Here is a 21,307-nt window from a genome sequence, read left to right on the forward strand (position 1 = left end):
GGCAAATATTATGCTATGATGCATCTCAAGTCCAAAATCTGTCATATAGTGAATAGAAGGGATGGTTGGCGCTACAAATGGCCAAGTCTCTCTCTCTCTCTTTTTTATTTTTCCAAGGCCTCTAGCTATAACAGTTCAACTATGACAACCAGGTGAATGTACCTGAAGCTCTTTCGGATAATTTTTTTAATCAAATTCTCATAAATAAAAATCACTTAAAGTCATTTACCCCAGACAATTATCATGCTATGCTAACTCTCATGTCCAAACACCTGTCATTGAGTGGATAGAAAGGATGGTTGAGATTGGAAATGCCAAAGTGTAGCCACCTGGGGGCCCCCTTTCTGTCTTTTTTCCCAAGGGGAATTTTTACCCCCCACAGGCTATAACTGTGAGAGGACCACGGTTCATCCTGGCCAAGTCTTTGTCAAGGTGGTGGAAAAAACAACCAAAAAAAACAACAAAAAAAAACAAAGATGAAGAAAAAATGTCCACACACACTTGCTTGAATTCGTGCAGTGGTTCCACATTAAGACTTTCACCATGGCTCTGATAGTTTTAATCAAATTGTCATAAACAAAAATCACTTAAAGTCATTTACCCCAGACAATTATCATGCTATGCTAACTCTCATGTCCAAAAACCTGTCATTGAGTGGATAGAAAGGATGGTTGAGATTGGAAATGCCAAAGTGTAGCCACCTGGGGGCCCCCTTTCTGTCTTTTTTCCCAAGGGGATGTTTTACCCCCTTGGCTATAACTGTGAGAGGACCACGGTTCATCCTGGCCAAGTCTTTGTCAAAGTGGTGGAAAAAACAACCAAAAAACAACAAAAATAAACAAAGATAAAGAAAAAATGTCCACACACACTTCCTTGAATTCGTGCAGTGGTTCCACATTAAGACCTTCATCATGGCTCTGATAGGCTCTGGTAGTTTTAATCAAATTCTCATAAATAAAAATCACTTAAAGTCAATTACCACAGACAATTATCATGCTATGCTAACTCTCAAGTCCAAAAACTTGTCATTGAGTGGATAGAAAGGATGGTTGTGATTGGAAATGCCAAAGCGTAGCCACCTGGGGGCCCCCTTTCCGTCTTTTTTCCCAAGGGGAATTTTTACCCCCCCGGCTATAACTGCGAGAGGACTACGGTTCATCCTCAAGTCTTTGTCAAGGTGGTGGAAAAAACAACCAAAATGTCCACACACACTTGCTTGAATTCGTGCAGCGGTTCCACATCAAGACTTTCATCATGGCTCTGGTAGTTTTAATCAAATTGTCATAAACTAAAATCACTTAAAGCATAGAGTGGATATGTCTGGAAATGTCCAAGTGTAGTCATCTGGGGGGGCCCCATTGCAAGGGGCCCCAAACTTTATTTTTACGCCTCTGGCTATAACAGTTAAGCAGATGCAAAAAAAAAACAAACAAAAAAATAAATAAATAAATAAAACAAAACAAGTGAATGCTGATGAGTATCATCCATGGTCAATTACCGGTTTTTAATAAATAACCGTATGCCACTTTGTTGTTTTGGCCCCCTGCTCGGAAGTGCGTAATGAGTGAGGTCACGTAGAAGGAGGAAACAGACCTCGACGGCTAAGATGGCGGAGGAGCAGCAGGAATCATCACAGGGAGAGATGGAGGGTGAGAGGAACGGACACGCGTTTAAAATATCCGAGAGGGCACCGCCGCCGTGCGCCATGCGAATAAAGCTCCAGGTCCGGACCGAGTGTGCGCGGGGGAGCCTGGCCCGCTGTCCCGTCCCCTCCGCGGCTACAGGCGGCTGACATGCACCGATGAGGCCACAGCTCGCCCCCCCCCTCCCCGGCTAACGTTAACTAGCCACCGCGGCTACACAAAGAGAAAATAAAAAAAGGACGCTTGTTTACTTACTGACAGCGCAACAACAAGTGACAGTCCGAGAGGTTTTCTCGTAGGGAAATGCCGAAAGTATGTGGTTGATTTTAAAAACCCGGGGCGCGCTTTTAAACGACGTTTTTTCGTCGTGGCCATATTTTGTTTTGTTTTCGCACAGGTCGAGCTAGCCAAGTTTAGGCCGGTGGATTAATTTGTTTTCATGTTAGCGCAGACCGATTCGTCCTTGGTTTCTCGTGGTAAAGGCACATTAATAATGCATTTTAATAAAATTGTGTCTTTATTAACACCCGGCAGCTTATACTTTAGTGCATTTTTCAATAAATGCTCTCGTTTCTTTCCTTCTTTGCGCCGAGGGCAGCAGTAATACTAGTTTCTCCAACCAGGAAAAGGTGAAATAAAAAACACCTCTGGGATTTAAATGTCAAGGCGACGAGTGCACGTTTAAATGGGTGCACACTGAATTTGACATTAGCAAGTAAATAAATAAAAAAAACAGTTTTGCAGGATTTGGTGCAGATACTTTGGCTGAAAATGTCACAGGCAGCTCCACGCCGCCATGCGGGAGCTGCACATTTTAAACACCCTGGTCGCATTTTACGACAGCAATTCAAAGTGCACAATACAATAAAAAAAAAAACTAACAATAAAATCTGGTTGTGGGATAGTATAATTTGATCTTGATGGATAGTAAACACTATTTAACCTAACGAGATCGTACGTCCTCATTTGGGGACATTTAGTTTTAGGTTTGTGACAGCGTCTTCTGCTTCATTTAAACCCGATGTCCTCATAACTAGATACTAGTCGGTGTAAAAACATGAAAGTGGACATTTCAGTGAATTCGTTCATGGAAGCTGGGCAAAATGTTGCAGTTGAAACTTTTTTATTTATGCTTATTAACTTTTCTAGTGTAATAGATCCCTTTATGGCCTACGTCATTGTGATGTCACACCGTTAGCCGGAGGCGAAACTGAGGGATGCCTCTTTGTTTTTTTATATTTTTTATTTTTTGTTTTGTTTGTTTTTTTTCTTGCTGTATTTTTGGGCGCCAGAACACTAACTTGAACTTTTATCGCATACCAGCCACTGCCAGTCGTAGACGACTCTGGTTGAACGCGATTAAAAGAAAGGATTGGACTGAAATAGTCGTCAACAACGCTAGAAATGCACAATTCGTATCAAATAAGACTAATATGTAATGCATCATCAGCTTCAGCCTAGATAACATCATGGGTTACACTAATTGTGACTGAAATTGTTTTCCCTCATCTAGTCTTGCCAAATATTACTAACCTGCGTTTACAAGCTAGAGTGTTTGAGATGTTTTGCCTCCAGCTAAGCCCCGCCCCTCAAAACATGTCACACTGTTTACAAACTGTGAAGTAACAAGCTGTAACTTCGCTCATTAGCAAATACTTGTTCATTATTTGCAATCATGTTTTTGCACAGCCATAATCAGTTTTGATGACTTTATTATAATATACAGTGACATAATCCCCTGACATAATGTTTTTCCACAAACTACTTCATGTTCAGAGAGGATACTTAGTTTTTATACTTCTTAGGTAACCCCAAATACCTCCATGGTCACAGAAATTAAAAATGCATATCAAGCTAAAGTTCAGGCCTCAGCAGGTTTACCAATCAACACACACGGGTGTAAGGATGTAGGTGGTTTCTGCAACAGTCCTTGCAACAAAACATTTTCTTTGCATACACTTGCATCCTGAATAGCCAAAATAATGTCTTAACTTTTCCTATTTAGCTATTTTTTTTGTTTTTATTTCGTGTTTCGCCGTATTGTAAATCTCCAACTTTATACTCATTTTAATTCCACCCAAGTTTATTTCCTGATTTGCCTCACGACGATCGGACCCAATCTGATCCTGTCTGATGCAACGTATTCCATTAAATTCCTTCACTGAGTTAATTCATCCATCCCTGAACTCTTCTCTTCCAGGAGTGAACTGCCTCGCGTACGACGAGGCCATAATTGCTCAACAGGACAGGATTCAGCAGGAGGTGAGAAATTCCTCCTTGTCGGTGAGGTCAGATTTAAATGCAGAACTTTATAAATCTTAAAAGATGTGTAGAAACAGGTCAAAATCCCACTTTATTCTCTTAACGAAAAACAAACTTGTGACTACAGGATAAAAACAAAAACTAAATAGCAGTAAACACAAGCTTGGCCCACAACTGGTAAGGACAGGACAAGTGTGAGTTAGGCTACACATGCGCTAATTTAAATTTTGTGTTTGTTTGTGTGCAGATTGCCAACAGTAACCCTTTAGTGTCGGACAGACAGGACCTGACGGTGCTGCAGAGAGAGTACGCTGAGGATGACACGGTTTATCAGCTCAAGATCAAGGTCTGTTAAACCACAGCTCTCGCTCTCCAGTTTCCGCAGCCACATCAGAGCACGTTTCTGACACAGTCTGAGACGTCGTTTTATCCAAAACCTTCGTCTTCGCAAATGCGATTTGGTTTTTGTTTCGTTTCAGGACCTACACAAAAAATACTCGTACATTCGTAAGACGCGGCCCGATGGGAACTGTTTCTACAGAGCCTTTGGGTTTGCGCATCTTGAGTCGCTGCTAGATGACAGCAAAGAACTTCAGAAGTGAGTGTCGCTGCTTTTAAAATCACACTTCAGTCATTAAATTCTGTCTTTCTCTCTTCATGGAGACACAATGACTAGAAGCAGGTTTGATCAATTTGTCTCTGTGGTAACTCATCTGCTTTCCATGTGTTTCCTCAGGTTCAAAGCGGTTGCAGCTAAAAGTAAACTGGACCTGGTTAACGAAGGTTTCACTGAGTTCACCATTGAAGACTTCCACAATACTGTGAGTGTCCTACCAAACCTGCACTAGCAAACAGCATTTCTTTTCAGTTGCTTCTACAATTGGCCGTTTTTGACTACTTTTGGTTTTGCCTTTATATTTCATCTTAAAAATGGTTTAGATTGTTGCCTTGTTTGGTGTCATTCCTTTCAGCACAATCTCACATGTGTCGTTTTACAGTGTTTTCTTTTTTCATTTCGGCAAACTGTATTACCACATTAGACCTAAACCACACTAAAATCACAAAATCACTTTGACAACCACAAACATGTTTAACGAACCATTTTTATAACGTAGAATGCAAATCTAAAATGGAAATTTCAAAAGCTTACGAGCAAATTTAGCAAACAAGAACGCTATTTATAACTATCTCCATTAAAATGCAGGAAATGCGTCACACGTTTTTGTACAACTATTTACTAAACTATCAGGTGTAACAATCAGTAATAATATCTAAAATCTCTGGCTTCTTTCTCTTTGGCTGCAGTGATTCCTTAGACTGAATATAGCGTCACTCCAACAACTTTTCCCTCTTTCTTAGCAACCGTTGACACATCGTTTTCTGATTGGTTGATGTGATACACTTTTCCACCAAGGGGGTGTCATGTTTTATTTATATATATATAAATATATTTATGTATTTATATATACGTATATAATTTTGCTTTCAAGCATTTGAAGCTGGCTAGCGATCTCTGCTTGCTAGCATTTTGCTTGTCACCGTTTCTCCTGCGCATCAACATGACGGCAATATTCAGGAAAACGTGTCGTGTAAATTATTATTTAATCTAGTTTTATTTCGTACTGGATTAGTTTTATCTGAAAACGTCCTGTGTTTCAAATATTACCCCCTACGTCTGTGTTTCATGTGAATTCACGTTCCGTAGTTGTGGCTCTGCTACTTCCCATCTCACTCTACTACGCGTCAGAGACAGTTTTAATTACTTTGCAAATTATAACGGATGATAAAAACATATTTTTGATACTATTCATCCCAGGGAAGAAATCACCAACGAACTGGCGGTAATTAAATTTCACATGGATGACTGATTTAATGGTTTCATCCGTCTAAACCGGTAAATAGTTCAGCCACTTCTCGACTTTGCGCTCTGACATTTGTCCAAACTTTGATTTCAAGCACATGCTTCATTATTCTTAATAAGTGTCGAGAGGCAGAAAAAAGACGCAAATCAAACAAAAGTCACAAAGAAGTAAAAACTCACCCCTAAATCACAGAGACGTCAATTAAGACTGGATTAGTTTTATCAGAGGAACTCTGTGTTACAAGTAATTTGCAATGTAATTTTTACTTTAAAAGTCAAAGACGATTTGCACAAGATTAACATCACAAACGACCTCCGTGATTATTAGAAATTACCGGAGGTCTCCGGGTAAAACTAATCTTTAAATTGGGCTTTAAATTGGTCATGTGATTCAGACACACCGGCGCCTCTGTCGACTCCAGAGGGTTAAAGAAGCAAATATTCCTCGATAGATGGACTATTCTAGATTTAAATAACACTCTGCAGTCTGTATTGGACTATGTATCCTCGTCTGCCAAAGATCTGCCAAAGTACACGATGCGCTGGTCACGTAAAACAGATGGACGTCCTGCTTTTTAGCCGGCTGGACAGTGAGCTTACAAGCCACACTCGTACATATCAGCTTTCTGACTACGCTGTTAATTTCCCTACTAGTTCATGGACCTCATCGAGCTATGTGAGAAGACGCCCAGCCTGCAGGAGCTGCTGAGCTCCTTCAACGACCAGAACGTGTCGGACTACGTGGTCGTGTACCTGCGGCTGCTCACCTCCGGCTTCTTGCAGCGGGAGCACGGCTTCTTTCAGCACTTCATAGAGGGAGGACGCTCTGTCAAGGAGTTCTGTCAGCAGGTGAGGGGTTTTTCCTGCAAATACATCTCATTTCCCTCTTTGGTAACCACCTTTCGAAAGCACTAATGAACTCGGGGTTAGGTTTTAAAGGCTCGATGTGCTTTCTTTTCTTCTTTTCCTTGTCCAAGGAGGTGGAGCCAATGTCTAAAGAAAGTGACCACATTCACATCATCGCCTTAGCCCAGGCCCTGGACGTATCCATCCTGGTGGAGTACATGGATAGAGGAGAAGGAGGAACAGTCAATCACCATGTCTTCCCTGAAGGCGGCGACCCACGCATCTTCCTCCTCTATAGACCTGGCCATTACGACATCTTGTACAAATAACACTCCTGGCCATAGCCCACCACCACCACCACCACCACCACCACCTCGTCCTCCTCCTCCTCCTCCTCCTCCTGCTGTTCCCCGACAGCAGCGCATTCAGAAATAACTTCAGCAGCCACGTTGATGAAGCATACATCCGTGTATGAGATTACACTCATCTATTTAAAGTTTAAAAAAAAAGGAAAAAAAAGAAGTTACGATCACATTACATGTCTCCTTTTCCCCCCCTCGCCCCCCTCCTCCCGTCCCCAAAAGAATCCCGAGTTTACCTTCAGCCATCACAAAATGGATAAATAAGAAATCTTTGGAAAAAAAAATAGAAGTGACTCCAGCCATTTAGAGTTGTACAGGTTTTTTTTTTCTTTTGTGGTTGTAAATGTTATCTACTTGCTTAATGTTTGATTCCTTTGTTACACTGCGTTTCATTGAGTTTTATTAAAGCGATTTACATCTTACTGCTGAGGACATTTTTTTTTTCGTAGTTCAGAGAATAGTGCATCTTTTTCTACTTAAACCAACCCTCCAAAACATATTTAAAAAGCTATAATACTAAACAAAGCAGAAAAATGTCATATCTTAGTAACTGGATGCAGAATAATACAAATCTTCTTGAAGTTAATTTTAAATTAGGATTTTTATTATTATACTATCAGACAAGCATCTAAAAATATTTACTTTTGGTTACTTGGACAAATTTAATAGATATTTACTTGGAAGTGTAGTTGTTTAAAGTGTGGCTGCGCTGTGTTTACGCTCAGCACTCACACATGCGCAGTTTCGTCCATGCTGCAGAAACCAATCAAAGATCGTCACTTCAGCTGCAGACGCTATCTCGTTAACGTTTTCGTGCGCGCATATAACAAAGATTAGACTCGCGTGCTTGGTACCAAGAAATATCCTTGGAGTGAGTGCTCTTCCTCAGGAGCAAAGAGTAAATAAATCCAAGATGTCTCCGTTGTCAAAGTCGTGGAGTTTGTCAGGCATGAGAGTGATATCCGCTTGTATACGGCACCATTCGTCTCTCACAAGTATGTCTAACCTGGAAATATTTTAATAATTAAAGAAATCTTCACTCACTGAAAGTTTTTTTTGTTTGTTTTTTTTGCGGTGCCACACGTGATAGTGACACTACGACCTGTTAAGCTAAGCTAACTATCCCTAACAAGTTAACTGCAGCATATCTAGTGCACTTTACTTCAAGTTATTTACGTGCAGCTTTTTGTGCGGATGAATGACGCCTATAGATGAACTTTAATTCAAGGACACACCAGAAAGCAGCGCTTATTTAGTTTACTAGTGATCGATACCACCGGTTTCTTTTCCGATACTGAGTGAAATTCAGGGTCACACTTTTTGTGTAAATACATCGCAATGAGTAGTGTATTTTAAATCATAGCTTCTAAAAGAATACAAGACTTTTATTATATTTATTTATGTTATCAAATGCATTTGATGCAATTGAAACTGTGTGGGGAGGCGTCGATTCCAGTTTACAATAATGCTGAAGGTATAATGTTGTACTGGTTAATATGTCAATTACCCCTTACAAAATAACAAAAACACGTGTCAGTATGCCAATAATACTGAACTGAGTGTTAAACATCTTCATCAAAACTTGTATTCTATAATTTGCTAAACTTTCAAATGATGATAATGTTCTGCAAATACTTCCGAAAAAAATCGGATGAATTAAACTTTAGCAAAGACCTGTCAATTTAATGGCAGTAAGGCCGAGCCAGGTTTATCTTTTCTTTTTTCTACTAATGTCACTTATCTGATTTTATACCCAGCTGAACTGATTGAAAACATGGATAAGAAAGCCACCTGGGACCGCTTCTACACCGAGACCAGCAGCAAGTCACCGGCCACCTTCAATAACTTTGAGTGGTTCTTTGGTTTCGATTCTGTCCGAGAATTCATTATGCCCCTCTTCCAGACGACGTCCCATCCAGATGCTCTGCTGCAGGTCTTGGATATGGGCTGTGGCACGTCTGCATTAGGCCCCTCTATTTACAAACACTCTCCTGTTCCAGTCCGTGTCACTTGTGCAGACATTTCACCCATAGCTGTGCGACTAATGCGGGAACACGTTCAAGCCAAAGAGATTCAGCCTCACAATCCGTCTTCTCGGCTCGAGTTTGTAGAGCTGGACTGCACACAGCTCGACAAGCACTACGACCCCAGCAGTGTGGACCTCATAGTTGACAAAGGGACCACAGACGCCCTGCTGAGGTCTAAGGAAGGCAAAGGCAAGGCCGGCCTCGTGCTGCAACAGTGTTTAAGGGTGTTGCGGAGCTCGGGGTCCCTGCTCCAGTTCTCTGATGAGGACCCTGACGCTAGGCTGCCGTGGTTGGAGGTGGCGGCACAGGATCTGGGGTCGGTGGTGGCAGATGTTGCGGTGCAGGAGGTGGGGGAGCTCAAAGGAGTGTGGTACTACTGCTACCAAGTGACTCCTCGAAATAGTGTATAGCATCTCCCTCTGGACAGTCATAATATTAAATAAGTACATTATTCAACACAATTGTAAATGTCTCATTCTTTTACTTTCCAAAACATATATAAATCTAGGGCTTGGTGTATATCAGTTCATACCAAATACCGGTATTTTTTCCGTTATAATATGAATGTATAATATACCGGCATACCGGTGTATTTGATTACACAGTGTTCGGAACATTGCACCATGAGACACCGTGTCAGACCGGACCATTTTCAGTGTAGCGCTTCTAAACACGCATGGCGCAACTGCTTTACAGCAAGGCCTCGTGAAAATGGAAAGGTCTGAAAAATGAAGCAGCAGAAGGAGACACTTGTGCCACAAAAAGGAGCCTTGTTGGTAGGTTTTTTTTGTTTGTTTGTGTTTTTTTAGGGTGACCAGACGTCCCTGATATCTGGGGCCAGCCCCAGTTTTGGATGACCCATCCCCTGGCTATATAGCTGTCCATGAAAATGTCATTTAATTATTATTTATTTATTTATGTATTCATTTTTATCTCCGAACTTTAAATGTCCACGGATTTCGACATCAGCAGGCAGCGCTAACACGGAAACTCGTTTGACTACTAGTGTGGGATTATTCTACAATATTTATTCATCATCACAGTGAAATAATCCATCCTTAGTCAATCTACTGCATTAATTCCTCTCTCAACCAGTAGAAAATATTGTGAACACATGATTATGCGTGAAAAAAATAAAAAATTAAATACCGTAAAATACCGCGATATCGTCAGAATTGTGAAAAATGCAGTGATATACATTTTTGGTCATACCGCCCAGTCCTATATAAATCTATGAATAGTTTAAGGTGAAATACACATTTATTAAATGCTGAATCATTAATACACTACACACACTACACTACACACTACGCTTTATTTCATTTGGCTAAAGTGTGAGGGATATCGTTTACATCCATTAACTGTAAGTCAGTGGTTAAAAGTTGAGAGCTCCAGGACGTTCATTACTTGTCATCCACTGCCATCTAGTGGTCAGAGGAGCGCCATTGCTTCAGACCACAACCTGCAGAATACAAACAAAGCATTCGCTTCATTTTCACCTGCTTCACTTACACTTGTCATATTTAGAAATAAAACAACAAATATTATAAAGAGATATAAGCGGACTGGCACCATTGATGAAACAGCTCCTCATAACAAATCTGCTGAACTGCTGAAACATTTTATTTTAGTGGTGGTTAATGTTAAACAGTTACCAGATTTATGACATGCCATTGTCTTTTCTGACCCACTGCTTTGGCCTTATCTTGCTTGTAAACCAGTTTTGTGTGGCAAAGAGCACAATGCTGTCCAAGCAGAAGTTACAGCACAAAGAACAGACACATTCGAGAAAAAAAAATTCCACGAGCAAATATTCAAGATGCCTAAAGGACAAATACACTCATATAAAAGAATTTATTAAGGCAAGCAACTTAAAAAACAGGATGGGGGATCGAGTATTTTTGGCAGATTTGTTCTAGCTAACACATGTTCACTCTCTGTTAAAAAACAAAAAACTAAATCATACATAAATATATTAAATAAAAAAGGGCGATTAACCCTTTGACTTCCACTAAAAACTCTGATTAATCACAATTAAATATCATTCATTTTTAATCTATATTTTTAATAGAGTGCACTGAAAACTGAGTATATTGACATATTAAAATGTTGACATATTTGTATACATAATGTGTTCACACACAAGGGTAAATTTGTGTATCTTTAAAAATTGAATGACTAGCAATGGTTAGAAATTAAGCATTTTATTGTCTACTTCTGCTTCTACAACAAAAAAAGATCAACCGTGTGGTTACAATGCCAGTCAAAGGAGTAAGTTCTAATATATAAACATGGAAACTTGGTGGTCATACTTCACCCCGCGTCCAGGTGGCAGAGAGAAAATATAAGACAATGACGAAATGGAGATCAAAAGGGGGAATTCAGAAAGTACATCATCATGAAGTTGCACTTTGATGTGAACTTTGCTTTTATATGATTTTGAAATATCACCTATAAGCCGCTATTTGGCTTCATAGTGACAAAGAAGTTCATTCTTTATGATATTTTAGAGTTCGACTTTATTCTGGAACATAATGAAAAAAAAAATTGATAACTCCTCCCGCACTTGGGGGCATGTACCAATTTTACATCCAATGAAATTAATATATTTTTGGTTGCCAAGCAGAACTTGCAGATTCAGCTCTTGGCTGGAACTTGTGTGGGTGGTGGTACCTTCTCAGGCTATTGGAGCTGACCAGTAAGAGCTAACTGAGGTCTTTGGGCAGCTCTGTTTTTGGCAGCGAATGAACACATGTGTGGAAACAAATAGGACTCCCATTTTTCTTTTTTTATCTTTTTAAAAAAAATTTATAGGAACTTTAAAATGTTGACCTATAATCCAGAGGTAGTTTATTAGGTTCATGAGTCAATGTTTAGCTAAAAACCTTTACACCACCTTGAAACATGCTGAAGAGACGAGAAGACGATTACATCTGGTTTAACTCGACTATAGACGTAAAAATAACTTGGAAGTGGTCGGACCAGTTTTTCTGTCTGAAAAGCTTCCTCCAGATGTTCAGCTTTAAGAAGGGCCTCACATTCAGTGCTTTTCAAGAAGAAGAAGCTTGGGGAATTTTGTGAGGAGCTTATATCAGGCCAGTCCTACTAGTCACATTAGCAAATGAAATCAGGGATCTTACAGGAACATTTACATGCACATGAAAAAAACAAATGTGTGCCGTAATCCGACTATAACTGGACAATTTAACCTCCTGAGACCTGATGTCCTCATATGGGAACATTACATTTTAGGTTTTTAGCAGCTTATTCTGCTTCATTTATACCTGTTGTGATCATAAGGAACACTTTTATCTGTCGTGTATTGGTTACTTATGCTTATTAACTTTTCTAGTTTGATATGACATGAAAATTTCACAAATTCACAGGTCCACATTTGAAGACATTGGGGTTTGAATTAAAATAAACAGTATTTATAGTTTGGTGCACATTTGTGACTTAAATTGTAATATATTGTGAAATAATCCCTGTGTCCACACATTGTTTTTTCAAAAATTACTTCCAGTTCAAAAATGATGCTTGTTTTTTTTTTTATATAGGTTTTAGGTATCTTAGGTTTTACGAATCCCAAATACCTAAAGATCTTAATCTTTTTTTTTTCTCTTTTTTAAAAGAAATTAAGATGCATTCCAAACAAATGCTTGGGTCTCAGGAGGTTAAACTCATGTAAACACGCTACTCCGCCAAAAATCTGAGTTTTCTTTATCCGATTACTACACCCAGATAATGGGATTGGAAACCAATTTTCTCTGACTTGTAAACACCTTAATCTGACTTTAACTGGACAACGCAGGTGCAAATGTTCCACAACCGCAACACTGGCGTATGACCCCTCAACGAAAACATCCAAAAAGGCTGGTCGCAAAAGAAGAAGGTAGAAGAACCGTCTGAAGGATAGCGCCATCTTACCTGCACCAGAAGTAGCGCGCACGTTACGTACGAGATTAAAAAGCTAAACTGTATTGTATTAACATGTAACTGTATTAACATGGTATTAACCCACTGAGACACACGAAGACACATATCGCCCCTAGTGTGGAGGAGGAGGACAAGTTCTCCTTAGTTATTTTGGTTTTCTGTGTTGCATCTAAACTGGGATATTGAACAGCATAGCTCGGTTAAGCTGCGCATGTAAACAATGCTTCTTTTTTCCTTTAGTTAATTAAATCCTTAAAACCTTGGAGAAATCTCTTGACACTATAACACACTTATCGACCATTAGATTCTTTTCTACTCTTAAGGCTGGCAACATTTTCTAATCCGCTCTGAAGCGTTTTCCTTATTATCTCTGAATGAGCCTGTGGGGGGGGTTTACTCATCCAGGTCGTGCTACACCCAAATAGACAAAGCTAAGACGAATTCTAGAGGCAGATCCATCAGTTCTGAACAAGCGCCTCATACAAAATATCAGAACTGAAGAAGCTACTTGGATAAAATGTCCACAGGAAACCACACTTGCACTTGTTTGAGCTTGTTTTTCTTCTAAAAGAACACACACACACACCAGGTACACACAAAAAATAGAGATTTTAATCGGAAACTGCAACATTTCACATCCACTATGCCTGTATAATCATTCGGTACACATAATCATATCAGCTTTCACATCATAATGAAGGGTGTCCGTCGCTGGCCTGCAGACTATTAAGCCCCACAACGTGTATTAATTCAGTTTGATTTAATTGTCTTGAATAATAAAAATGATTGCTGTGAAAGAAACGGCTCAAAGGATCATGTGCGCTGGATCTCCAAACACGGCCTCGTGTTTTTAAAACAAGCTGAAGAAGGTGACCGGGTCCTCCCCGTCCTCCTGCTCCAGCTCGGCGTCCTGACAGAAGCTCGGCGGGATGAACTGCTGAGGATCCACTAGCCCGATGACGTTGTTGAAGAAGCTGAAGAAGAGATGGAAAATCTGAGGATGCTGATGATTTACCGCTAACGGAGAGCATTTAATGAGTCCTGGTTTAGGCTTTAATGGCAACAACCCCCGCTGTGTTTCATTCTGAGGTCGTTACCTTAAATTATAGGAAAAATACTCTAAAGCTCTGAGGTTACTGTAAAAAATATACTTTGCGGTTGTTTTGACACATCAGGCATAACATTATGACCACCTTCCTAATATTGTGTAGGTCTCATAAGTCACCAGAGTATGGACATGGGCCTTCTGAGGGCGTCCTGAGGTGTCTGGAAACAGGATGTGAGAATGATGGTATGGGTTGAGAGGGAGGGGCATCTGTTGGAGTGGATCCTCCCACAGATATTTGATCAGTTTGGGATCCAGTGAATTTGGAGGCCAGGCCAACACCTCGTGCTGTTCTTCATGTTTTTTGAGTTGTTCCTTAACCAATTTTTATGTGTGTGTGCCTGTGTCTACATCCTTTTCATGTCATCAATGGGGTTGGGGGTGTCTGGTCTGGTCTCTGTGGGTGCTACATGTCTAAGTAACATCCACATGACATGAATGCCAGGTTCCAAAAGATGGTCGATGTCATTCACTTTTTTCTCCCATCAGTGGTCATAGTGTTGTGGTGGATGCTTTCGTAGTTTTTTGTTCTTTCTCTCACATACGCAGTTTTTTTTTTTTTTTTTTAAGTTGAGGCGAGTTAAAGACATATATAACTAATTGCTCTAATAAGCTCTGCTCCGTTTACTAGGGTGTGATTCAAAAAGCAAAAAAACAAATAAGGGAATGAAATGCACCGACCTCGTTACCATCCATCCACTCTTGTCGGTGTGAAACAGAGTGCTGATGGGAATACATCCAAACTCTGTGACGGTGTTCATGTACTTGGCTGCGGAAACAGAAGTGGCGGGTCACGAGGCAGCTGAGGCAAGCGCAGCCGGACAAACAGGTTCATGAACTCGAGAGAGAGAGGATTTGACTTGAAGAGTCAGGGGAAGTCATGTGCTGCTGCTGCAGTGATTTTTTTTTCTTTTTTTTTTTAAATGTATGTTTTGCTTCCTCTTACTGTACCTGTTCCCTTTTTCAAATGCATCTCGCCAGTCCAACTGTTGACCAGGACCCCCTGTCCTGGACCGGAGGAGCTGCCTAGCACGAGTTGACCGAGCAGGGTAGCGTTCTGGGGAATCGCCAGAGGGTGGAAGTCAACGCACAGAGGCTTCTTGACGCATGTGCGGTTCCTGTAGTTTAACCTGTACATAACACCCTAGAGGAGAGGAGAGGACGGGGTTATGCAGCAGCTTGTGTTGACAGTAGATATCACTGCCGTGCCATTACCTGTCTGTACAGGAGAAGAGCGTCGAGGTGGAAGGTCTTATTGTTGTAAGATCCAAACTCTCGGAGGCGGATGCGTTTTCCCAGTGCATCGTAACTGTACCGAGCGTAGGCCATCAGTTTCCCATTTGCGGAGGTCTGTGTGAAAGAATCACTTGGATAAATTACCTGCGGCTAAAGCCTCAGATGTATTAATCAGTTCGGAGACGGCTTTACGGTTACCACGGAGAGGCTTCCGGACAGCAGCGGCGGCGATGCTGTCACAACCAAAACAAATGCTTTTTCAGTTCCTGGAGCAAAAAGGTCGGATGCAGCACTTGATAAAGATAAATGTCGTACTCACTGCATTGTTTCGGTCTCTGAGCCAGGCAGCCCGCCGTCAGGCACGCGAGCAGGAAGACGAGGACCCTCATGCTGCCCGATCACTTTCCTCTTGCTGCGGAGGCAGATGTGATGCAGCTTCAGGGATCTCACTTCCTTATAAACAGAGCGGTTAGGCTCCCGCTCTGCATCCACTGCCAGGTTTTCTTTGAGTCCTCAGCGGTGCAGCACCCCCTGTCAGAGTCAAAACAAACAGACTCTATTTATAATATAGTGGCCTGGAGTCATGACTCTGCTGGCTGGTAGCATACGTTTAAACGAGGCCTGATCAAAAGTGCGACGCTGATTCAGGGCAGGGGTCTGAAATGTCTTTCAGGCCAAGGTCTCCCAAAACCGATGGAGAGATTAAACCTGTTATATGTGTTTCATATTAAACTGGTGCTATTTATAAATATATATTATCACTATAATTTTGCATTCAATATTAAACTATCCAAATAATACACAGGTTAAAATTTCAAACCGTGCAACCGCCATAAACATACTTACCTTTAAACGCAGCTAAATGTAGTCAGACAGTGAGTCACCAAAACATTTTGGCCTCCTGTAGTTGGCAGATGGGAGCTTAGCTTCTCTTCTGCAGCATGTGTCTAGAATTTCACCAGGTGACTGAACACGCTCCCAACCAATTGCGGGGAACCTGACAGAGTCATTGTGTAATAATATGGTGCCTCGTGATTGGGTCAGCAGCGATGGGGGCGGGGCCTACCGTGTGGACGAAGCTAAGATTGACAGGTGCTCCGTGTGAAATGGTGACTGAACAATGATCTCGATTTATCCCTTCGTCAAAATATTTTTGGATTCATGTAAATGTGCATTTAAAGAAATTTAAATTTTGGCGGGAAAAAAAATCTTTGGTTGATTGGACATTTTTCATATATAATATAAATTTTCCCCCACAAATTTTCATTTCTTTAAATACACAACACAACATATTTTAGTAAAGCAATAAAGGATAGCTTAAAAACTTTAACTTTAAGTCCACCTCTCGTCTACGGGTCTTCTTCAGAACAGAAGAACCGAGGAGAAACTTCAAATGGAGTGACCTCTCGTCTCCCATTTCTGACACATGTCGCTTTTGCTACAGTTTTTCAAAGCTAAATATATATTGTATGTATGTAATTCAAATCAGGGACGGGAGAAAATGCATTCTTTCGGTATTTTCAACATTTTATTGAACGTGATCACACATCGGTACATTCATCCAAAGCAGGGGCACGTGTGAGACAGTGACCTGATGATTTAGCCAACAATTATCATCTGAAAACACACACGTTTGAAGCACGATGTTGGCCGTACTAAAAAAAAGATTAGATTCGAGGCTTGTGAGTTGTGCCCTCGGTGCAATTCAAACGAAGAGGTTGATGAAGTCGGCAGCCTCCACTTCACTGTCCTCCATGTCTTTGCTAGGGCAAAAGCCTGGAGGGTTGAGCAGATCAGGTTCTGAAATCCCGATGATGTTGTTGAAGAAGCTAGAAAACGCAGAGAAGACGTCGACATGAGTTGGATGGAAGCTGATATGTTTGTAATCTCAGTGGTGTTAACGCACACTAACCTGGTCACCACCCAGCCATACTGAGAGGTTTGGTAATTAGTGTTGACGGGAATGCATCCAAACTCAGTCACTGTGGTGGTGTATATTCCTGGAGGGACACAGGTAGAAAAAAATTAAAAGAAATGCAGATAGTGGATGGTGTGATGACAAATTTTATTAGAGAGAGTCTGGCCAACTAGGGAATGGACCATTTGAGCTGATTGGTTCATGGGCGCCATGTTTGCTACATCGAACCAATATTCACCCATGGAGGAGTGACAGTAACAGAGAATAAAAACTGGATTAAAAGTCAAAATATGCCACAGTCCTGTGCTGAAGCCTCTCTCTTTGACATTTGTTTTAATTTTATACAGGAAAAATAAAGTCATGCCATCATTAATGTGAAGCTTGATCTCAAAAACACCGCTCTACAAATGAATCAAGTTTGAAGCTAGCCGTATGCTAGCCTTATGCTAGCTAGTAATCTAGACCAAAAGCGTTGAAAAATGGCAGCTACCTTCATATATAGCGTGAAACCCATGCATTCATGTAATTTATGTCCATGTAGATAGACAAATTTAATTGACACGTAACTTGACCTCAGTTACTACTTAGTTATCATGGCTAGCATGCTAATGTTATCAAGATAATACTAATGATCACAATAAATAACAGAAAGACTAGTTTAATTTTCGCTACTTTTGAGTATAATTTTTTTTAAGTAATATCAAACAACGATGGATGAACACGGAGACTGAGGAGAAGGTGAACACATTGGGCTACAAAGCATTTTACATTAAGTAAACAGACGCTGGGATATTTAAGTGAGGGCTTTTTGCACATTGACAGACATTGGCAAAGACATTTATAGGCCGGTTAATGGTGAAAATAAGACATTTATTTCAGCATCCGCCCCATAGAGTTATACTGTAGAATCTTCCCTCTGATGTACCAAACATGGTGCATGATTTGAATTGGCCTGACGCTCTGTAATATAAGATAAGATAATACTATATTGATCCTTATTGGAGAAATTCAAATATACGGCTGTGGACAATTAGACGGCCAAGAGTTCCATCCGATGTTCACCCACCTGTCGCGTTTGGCAAATGTCCTGTCCAGCTGTTTACCAGGAGTCCTTGACCAGGTCCAGACGAGCTGCCCACAACAGCCTGGCCCAACAGGGAAGCGTCTTTTGGAACCGCCCAAGGCTGGAAATCTGTCTTCAAGGGCCTCTTCTTGCACGTGCGGTTGCGCTCAGAAATCTCGTACATGGTTGACTGACAGATGAGAATACATTATTTATTTGTATTTTGCATTTGTGCAAGTTTATACTCATCGATCTGTTTCTTTTCATTCAGACAACTTGCATTATTTGCTGTTGTTCCATTTTACTGCACACTCCTAGGTGGTGTAGTTCCAATGAATTAATACATTTTTATGTTTTTCTTGAAGCATTCTGGTGCTGGAATAATCTTGGAAATAAATACACGCAAATCTACTCTACTCCAACGATCAAAACTTTTCACCTCTCTGAAGAGCAGCAGGACGTCATAGGTGAATGTCTTGTTCTTGTAGTTCACCAGCTCCCTGAGCCGGATCCGTTCCCCCAATCCGTCATACAGGTACTTGGCGAAAGCCCACAGCTTTTCATTCTGTGTGGACTGAAAAAGACATAAAGAAACTGCCGTGAATTCCTCATACATCATTATTTTTTCTACTCCCCCCCCATGAATCACTTAAGCGAATTCCCACTTGCTCAAAACTACCTCACTGCTCAACTTTTAAATGTTTTTTGACAAAAAAAAAAACTCAAAAACTGAATTATTTTCCATAAAACAAACTGTCGGTGGATGGGACTTGGTAATTAGAGCCTTGGATATAAAACTGATTTGATTACAATAGTATTTTTTATGTCAGATACTTCATCTGGACACCTTCGTCGCCAAAAATGCCCCATTGACTTCCATTATAACTAGATTTTTATCTGGCTGTCATGATCTAAGCATTTTATTTAGAAGAAAACTATTAATATTTGATATTTTCACTGTATTTGATCAGATTCAACCGCTTTTCCATTTTAGGCTGATGCGTGAAATTGTTGTAAATTTTTTGTCTTTTTTTGTAAAATAATAATAAAAAAAAAAAACATTTAAAACTTTGTATTTTCAGACTGACATTTAAAGGGTTAAAATCCTAAAAACTCTTGAAATGTTTGGTAGTTTTGAACAGGTCTGAAGTTGTTTAAGTGACTTATGATATTTATGGCATGGCAGGTTTTTTACAGGTGTACATTTTTTGCCACAAAGGTGTCCGGAGGGCGCAAAATGCATCATGAGAGTACATAACATAACATGCGAGAGAGAGAAGTTGAAAAAAGAGTCAAAAAGTTGACTAAAGAGGATTGTTCCTGCAGAAATTGAAGCCAGAAGCTGCAACACAGCCGAAATGATCACCAAATGAAAAAGAAAAATCTACCCGCATTCACACAGTGCTTAATGCAATGTAATGTTTTCATTTTATTTGTTTTAATTAAAATGATGTACTCACCACAGTGAGGGACCCGCTCAAAAGAGGAGGGCTCCCTGCAGGGCATTATTTTAAGAACAAAGACAATTAGATGGAATAAACCCATGTAAGACAGCAATGGTAAACAATGACAGTGCAAACAGTCATCAGTCTGGATTAAAGAAACAAATCCCTGCAACGAGGATTAAAGTCATTTCTGAAATACTCCTCCAATAACTCACGGCACGGGTGAGGCTTCTGGGCCAGGCAGCCGGCCAGAAAGCACATCAACACTACGAGGACTCTCATACTTTTGGATTCAACCTGCACCTGCTCACAGACGGCCTCAAACTCTCTTACTGTGCACGAGAGGAGACTCACTTCCTTATAAGCACAGGCTCCGGAAGAAAATCCTGCTTCCTGGTTTTACTTTCAGCAGTATCAGCATTATGAAAGTCAAGTCCTCCTACCTCTGTTATCTGAGTCTGCAATAAAAGCCAGTGTCTCTCTGTGTGCATTATGAGCTGGCAAATGGTGCAGAGTAAATTACACATCATCCTACAACTGTTTATGAATTTTATTATTTTATTTTTTAAAGGGAAGTGATGCACGGCACTGCTTCGGTGAGGACAAACTTCCAAAATAAAAGCCTCTTTCTCCAGTATGTCCTGAACAGCACTTTTTCACTGAAGGCTTTCGAGGGCTTTGCACAGCAGGTCAAGGGTAAAGAATGTTGTTTGTGCAGAACAACAGAAGGAGGCTCAGAAACTCAGAACTGGATTCAGGTCAGTTGGAGATGACTCACATGCACCTTTAGCCCCTTACATGACATCACTGTCATATGACTGCGGAGGTGTGTGGCTGAAGTCATCTGACATGACCTCATTGCGAGATCACATGTGAGAACATTGACTTGATTTTTTTTTTTACAGACGGACTCGCTTTTATGCGTTTAACAAATAGTGAAACGTCCGTGTGGTTTCTAGTGAACGTTGCTGACTGAAAGTGAAGATAACAGGTGGCTGACAGGTAGATTTCATTCACAACAGCTTCCAGCAGCCTTCCGTAGACACAGAAACACACTTTTAGAGATGCTCAGAGCCATTTATTACTTTATGATTATGACAGGGTAGACTATTAAAATCACCCACAGGTGACTTCTAATTATAGTTCAGCTTCAATTCCTCATAAATTCACATTGGAAATCTGTTTGTGTCTGGATGTAAAATAACATTTAAACCGTCTTGTGACAGTATAGTTCTGCTGGGAAACTTTAGGACCTGGCTTTCATTCATGTGGTTGTTACTTCGACATGTTACACCCACCTAGACCAGACCAGGCACCCCCACCACATAGCAATGACGCTCCTTGATGGCAGCAGACATCCCCAGTCCCATGCAGTCAGTATAACAACAGAATGAAGTCATGAGAAATGTCCTTTCACACAAGTCTCAGAACTTATCATGAAAGCACGATGGTGACTCAGCGTTTTGTGAACAGCATAAGGAAACATGAGGAACAGCACAAGGTGTTGACCTGGCCTCCAAATTCACTAGATCCCAAACTGATCAAGTATCTGTAGCAGACACTAATGATGTTAGATACCACCGATTTCCTTTCCAATCCAATA

At 40.6% G+C, this 21,307-nt stretch overlaps 3 protein-coding genes across 3 annotated transcripts; 2 read left to right on the forward strand and 1 right to left on the reverse strand.

The window, feature by feature from the left end:
• The first annotated feature begins 1,550 nt into the window (after nucleotides 1–1,550).
• On the forward strand, nucleotides 1,551–7,396 carry LOC125022657 (ubiquitin thioesterase OTUB1-like). Its single transcript, XM_047609508.1, has 7 exons — nucleotides 1,551–1,649; nucleotides 3,844–3,905; nucleotides 4,153–4,251; nucleotides 4,385–4,503; nucleotides 4,642–4,726; nucleotides 6,421–6,615; nucleotides 6,744–7,396. The coding sequence occupies exons 1-7, from the start codon at nucleotides 1,607–1,609 to the stop codon at nucleotides 6,939–6,941; spliced, it is 801 nt and encodes a 266-aa protein (XP_047465464.1). The 5' UTR covers nucleotides 1,551–1,606; the 3' UTR covers nucleotides 6,942–7,396.
• Nucleotides 7,397–7,777: 381 nt separating this feature from the next.
• cskmt (citrate synthase lysine methyltransferase) lies at nucleotides 7,778–9,457 on the forward strand. Its single transcript, XM_047609520.1, has 2 exons — nucleotides 7,778–7,969; nucleotides 8,732–9,457. Exons 1-2 carry the CDS (start codon nucleotides 7,888–7,890, stop codon nucleotides 9,409–9,411), a joined length of 762 nt encoding a protein of 253 aa, XP_047465476.1. The 5' UTR covers nucleotides 7,778–7,887; the 3' UTR covers nucleotides 9,412–9,457.
• Nucleotides 9,458–13,527: 4,070 nt separating this feature from the next.
• Nucleotides 13,528–20,078, reverse strand: LOC125009017. The gene is made up of 13 exons (XM_047586533.1): nucleotides 19,920–20,078; nucleotides 19,720–19,754; nucleotides 18,699–18,833; nucleotides 18,263–18,449; nucleotides 17,191–17,278; nucleotides 16,990–17,107; nucleotides 16,610–16,638; nucleotides 15,598–15,668; nucleotides 15,477–15,511; nucleotides 15,258–15,392; nucleotides 14,994–15,186; nucleotides 14,724–14,811; nucleotides 13,528–13,911 (listed from the first exon to the last, which is right to left on the reverse strand). The coding sequence occupies exons 1-13, from the start codon at nucleotides 19,984–19,986 to the stop codon at nucleotides 13,788–13,790; spliced, it is 1,305 nt and encodes a 434-aa protein (XP_047442489.1). The 5' UTR covers nucleotides 19,987–20,078; the 3' UTR covers nucleotides 13,528–13,787.
• Between the last annotated feature and the right edge of the window lie 1,229 nt (nucleotides 20,079–21,307).

This window comes from Mugil cephalus, chromosome 1 (genome assembly GCF_022458985.1).
Source record: "Mugil cephalus isolate CIBA_MC_2020 chromosome 1, CIBA_Mcephalus_1.1, whole genome shotgun sequence".
Lineage (NCBI taxonomy): Eukaryota > Metazoa > Chordata > Actinopteri > Mugiliformes > Mugilidae > Mugil > Mugil cephalus.

Excerpts from the sequence above, each read along its gene's own strand:
- LOC125009017 (XM_047586533.1), bottom strand. The coding sequence starts at position 19,986 with ATGAGAGTCCTCGTAGTGTTGATGTGCTTTCTGGCCGGCTGCCTGGCC. Across the intron at positions 18,450-18,698 it reads TCCTGCTGCTCTTCAGAGAG|TCAACCATGTACGAGATTTC; the intron begins GTGAAAAGTTTT and ends CTCATCTGTCAG. Across the intron at positions 15,187-15,257 it reads CTCTTCTCCTGTACAGACAG|GGTGTTATGTACAGGTTAAA; the intron begins GTAATGGCACGG and ends CCTCTCCTCTAG.
- LOC125022657 (XM_047609508.1), top strand. The coding sequence starts at position 1,607 with ATGGCGGAGGAGCAGCAGGAATCATCACAGGGAGAGATGGAGG. Across the intron at positions 4,504-4,641 it reads GACAGCAAAGAACTTCAGAA|GTTCAAAGCGGTTGCAGCTA; the intron begins GTGAGTGTCGCT and ends GTGTTTCCTCAG. Across the intron at positions 6,616-6,743 it reads TCAAGGAGTTCTGTCAGCAG|GAGGTGGAGCCAATGTCTAA; the intron begins GTGAGGGGTTTT and ends TCCTTGTCCAAG.
- cskmt (XM_047609520.1), top strand. The coding sequence starts at position 7,888 with ATGTCTCCGTTGTCAAAGTCGTGGAGTTTGTCAGGCATGAGAGTGATA. Across the intron at positions 7,970-8,731 it reads GCACCATTCGTCTCTCACAA|CTGAACTGATTGAAAACATG; the intron begins GTATGTCTAACC and ends TTTTATACCCAG.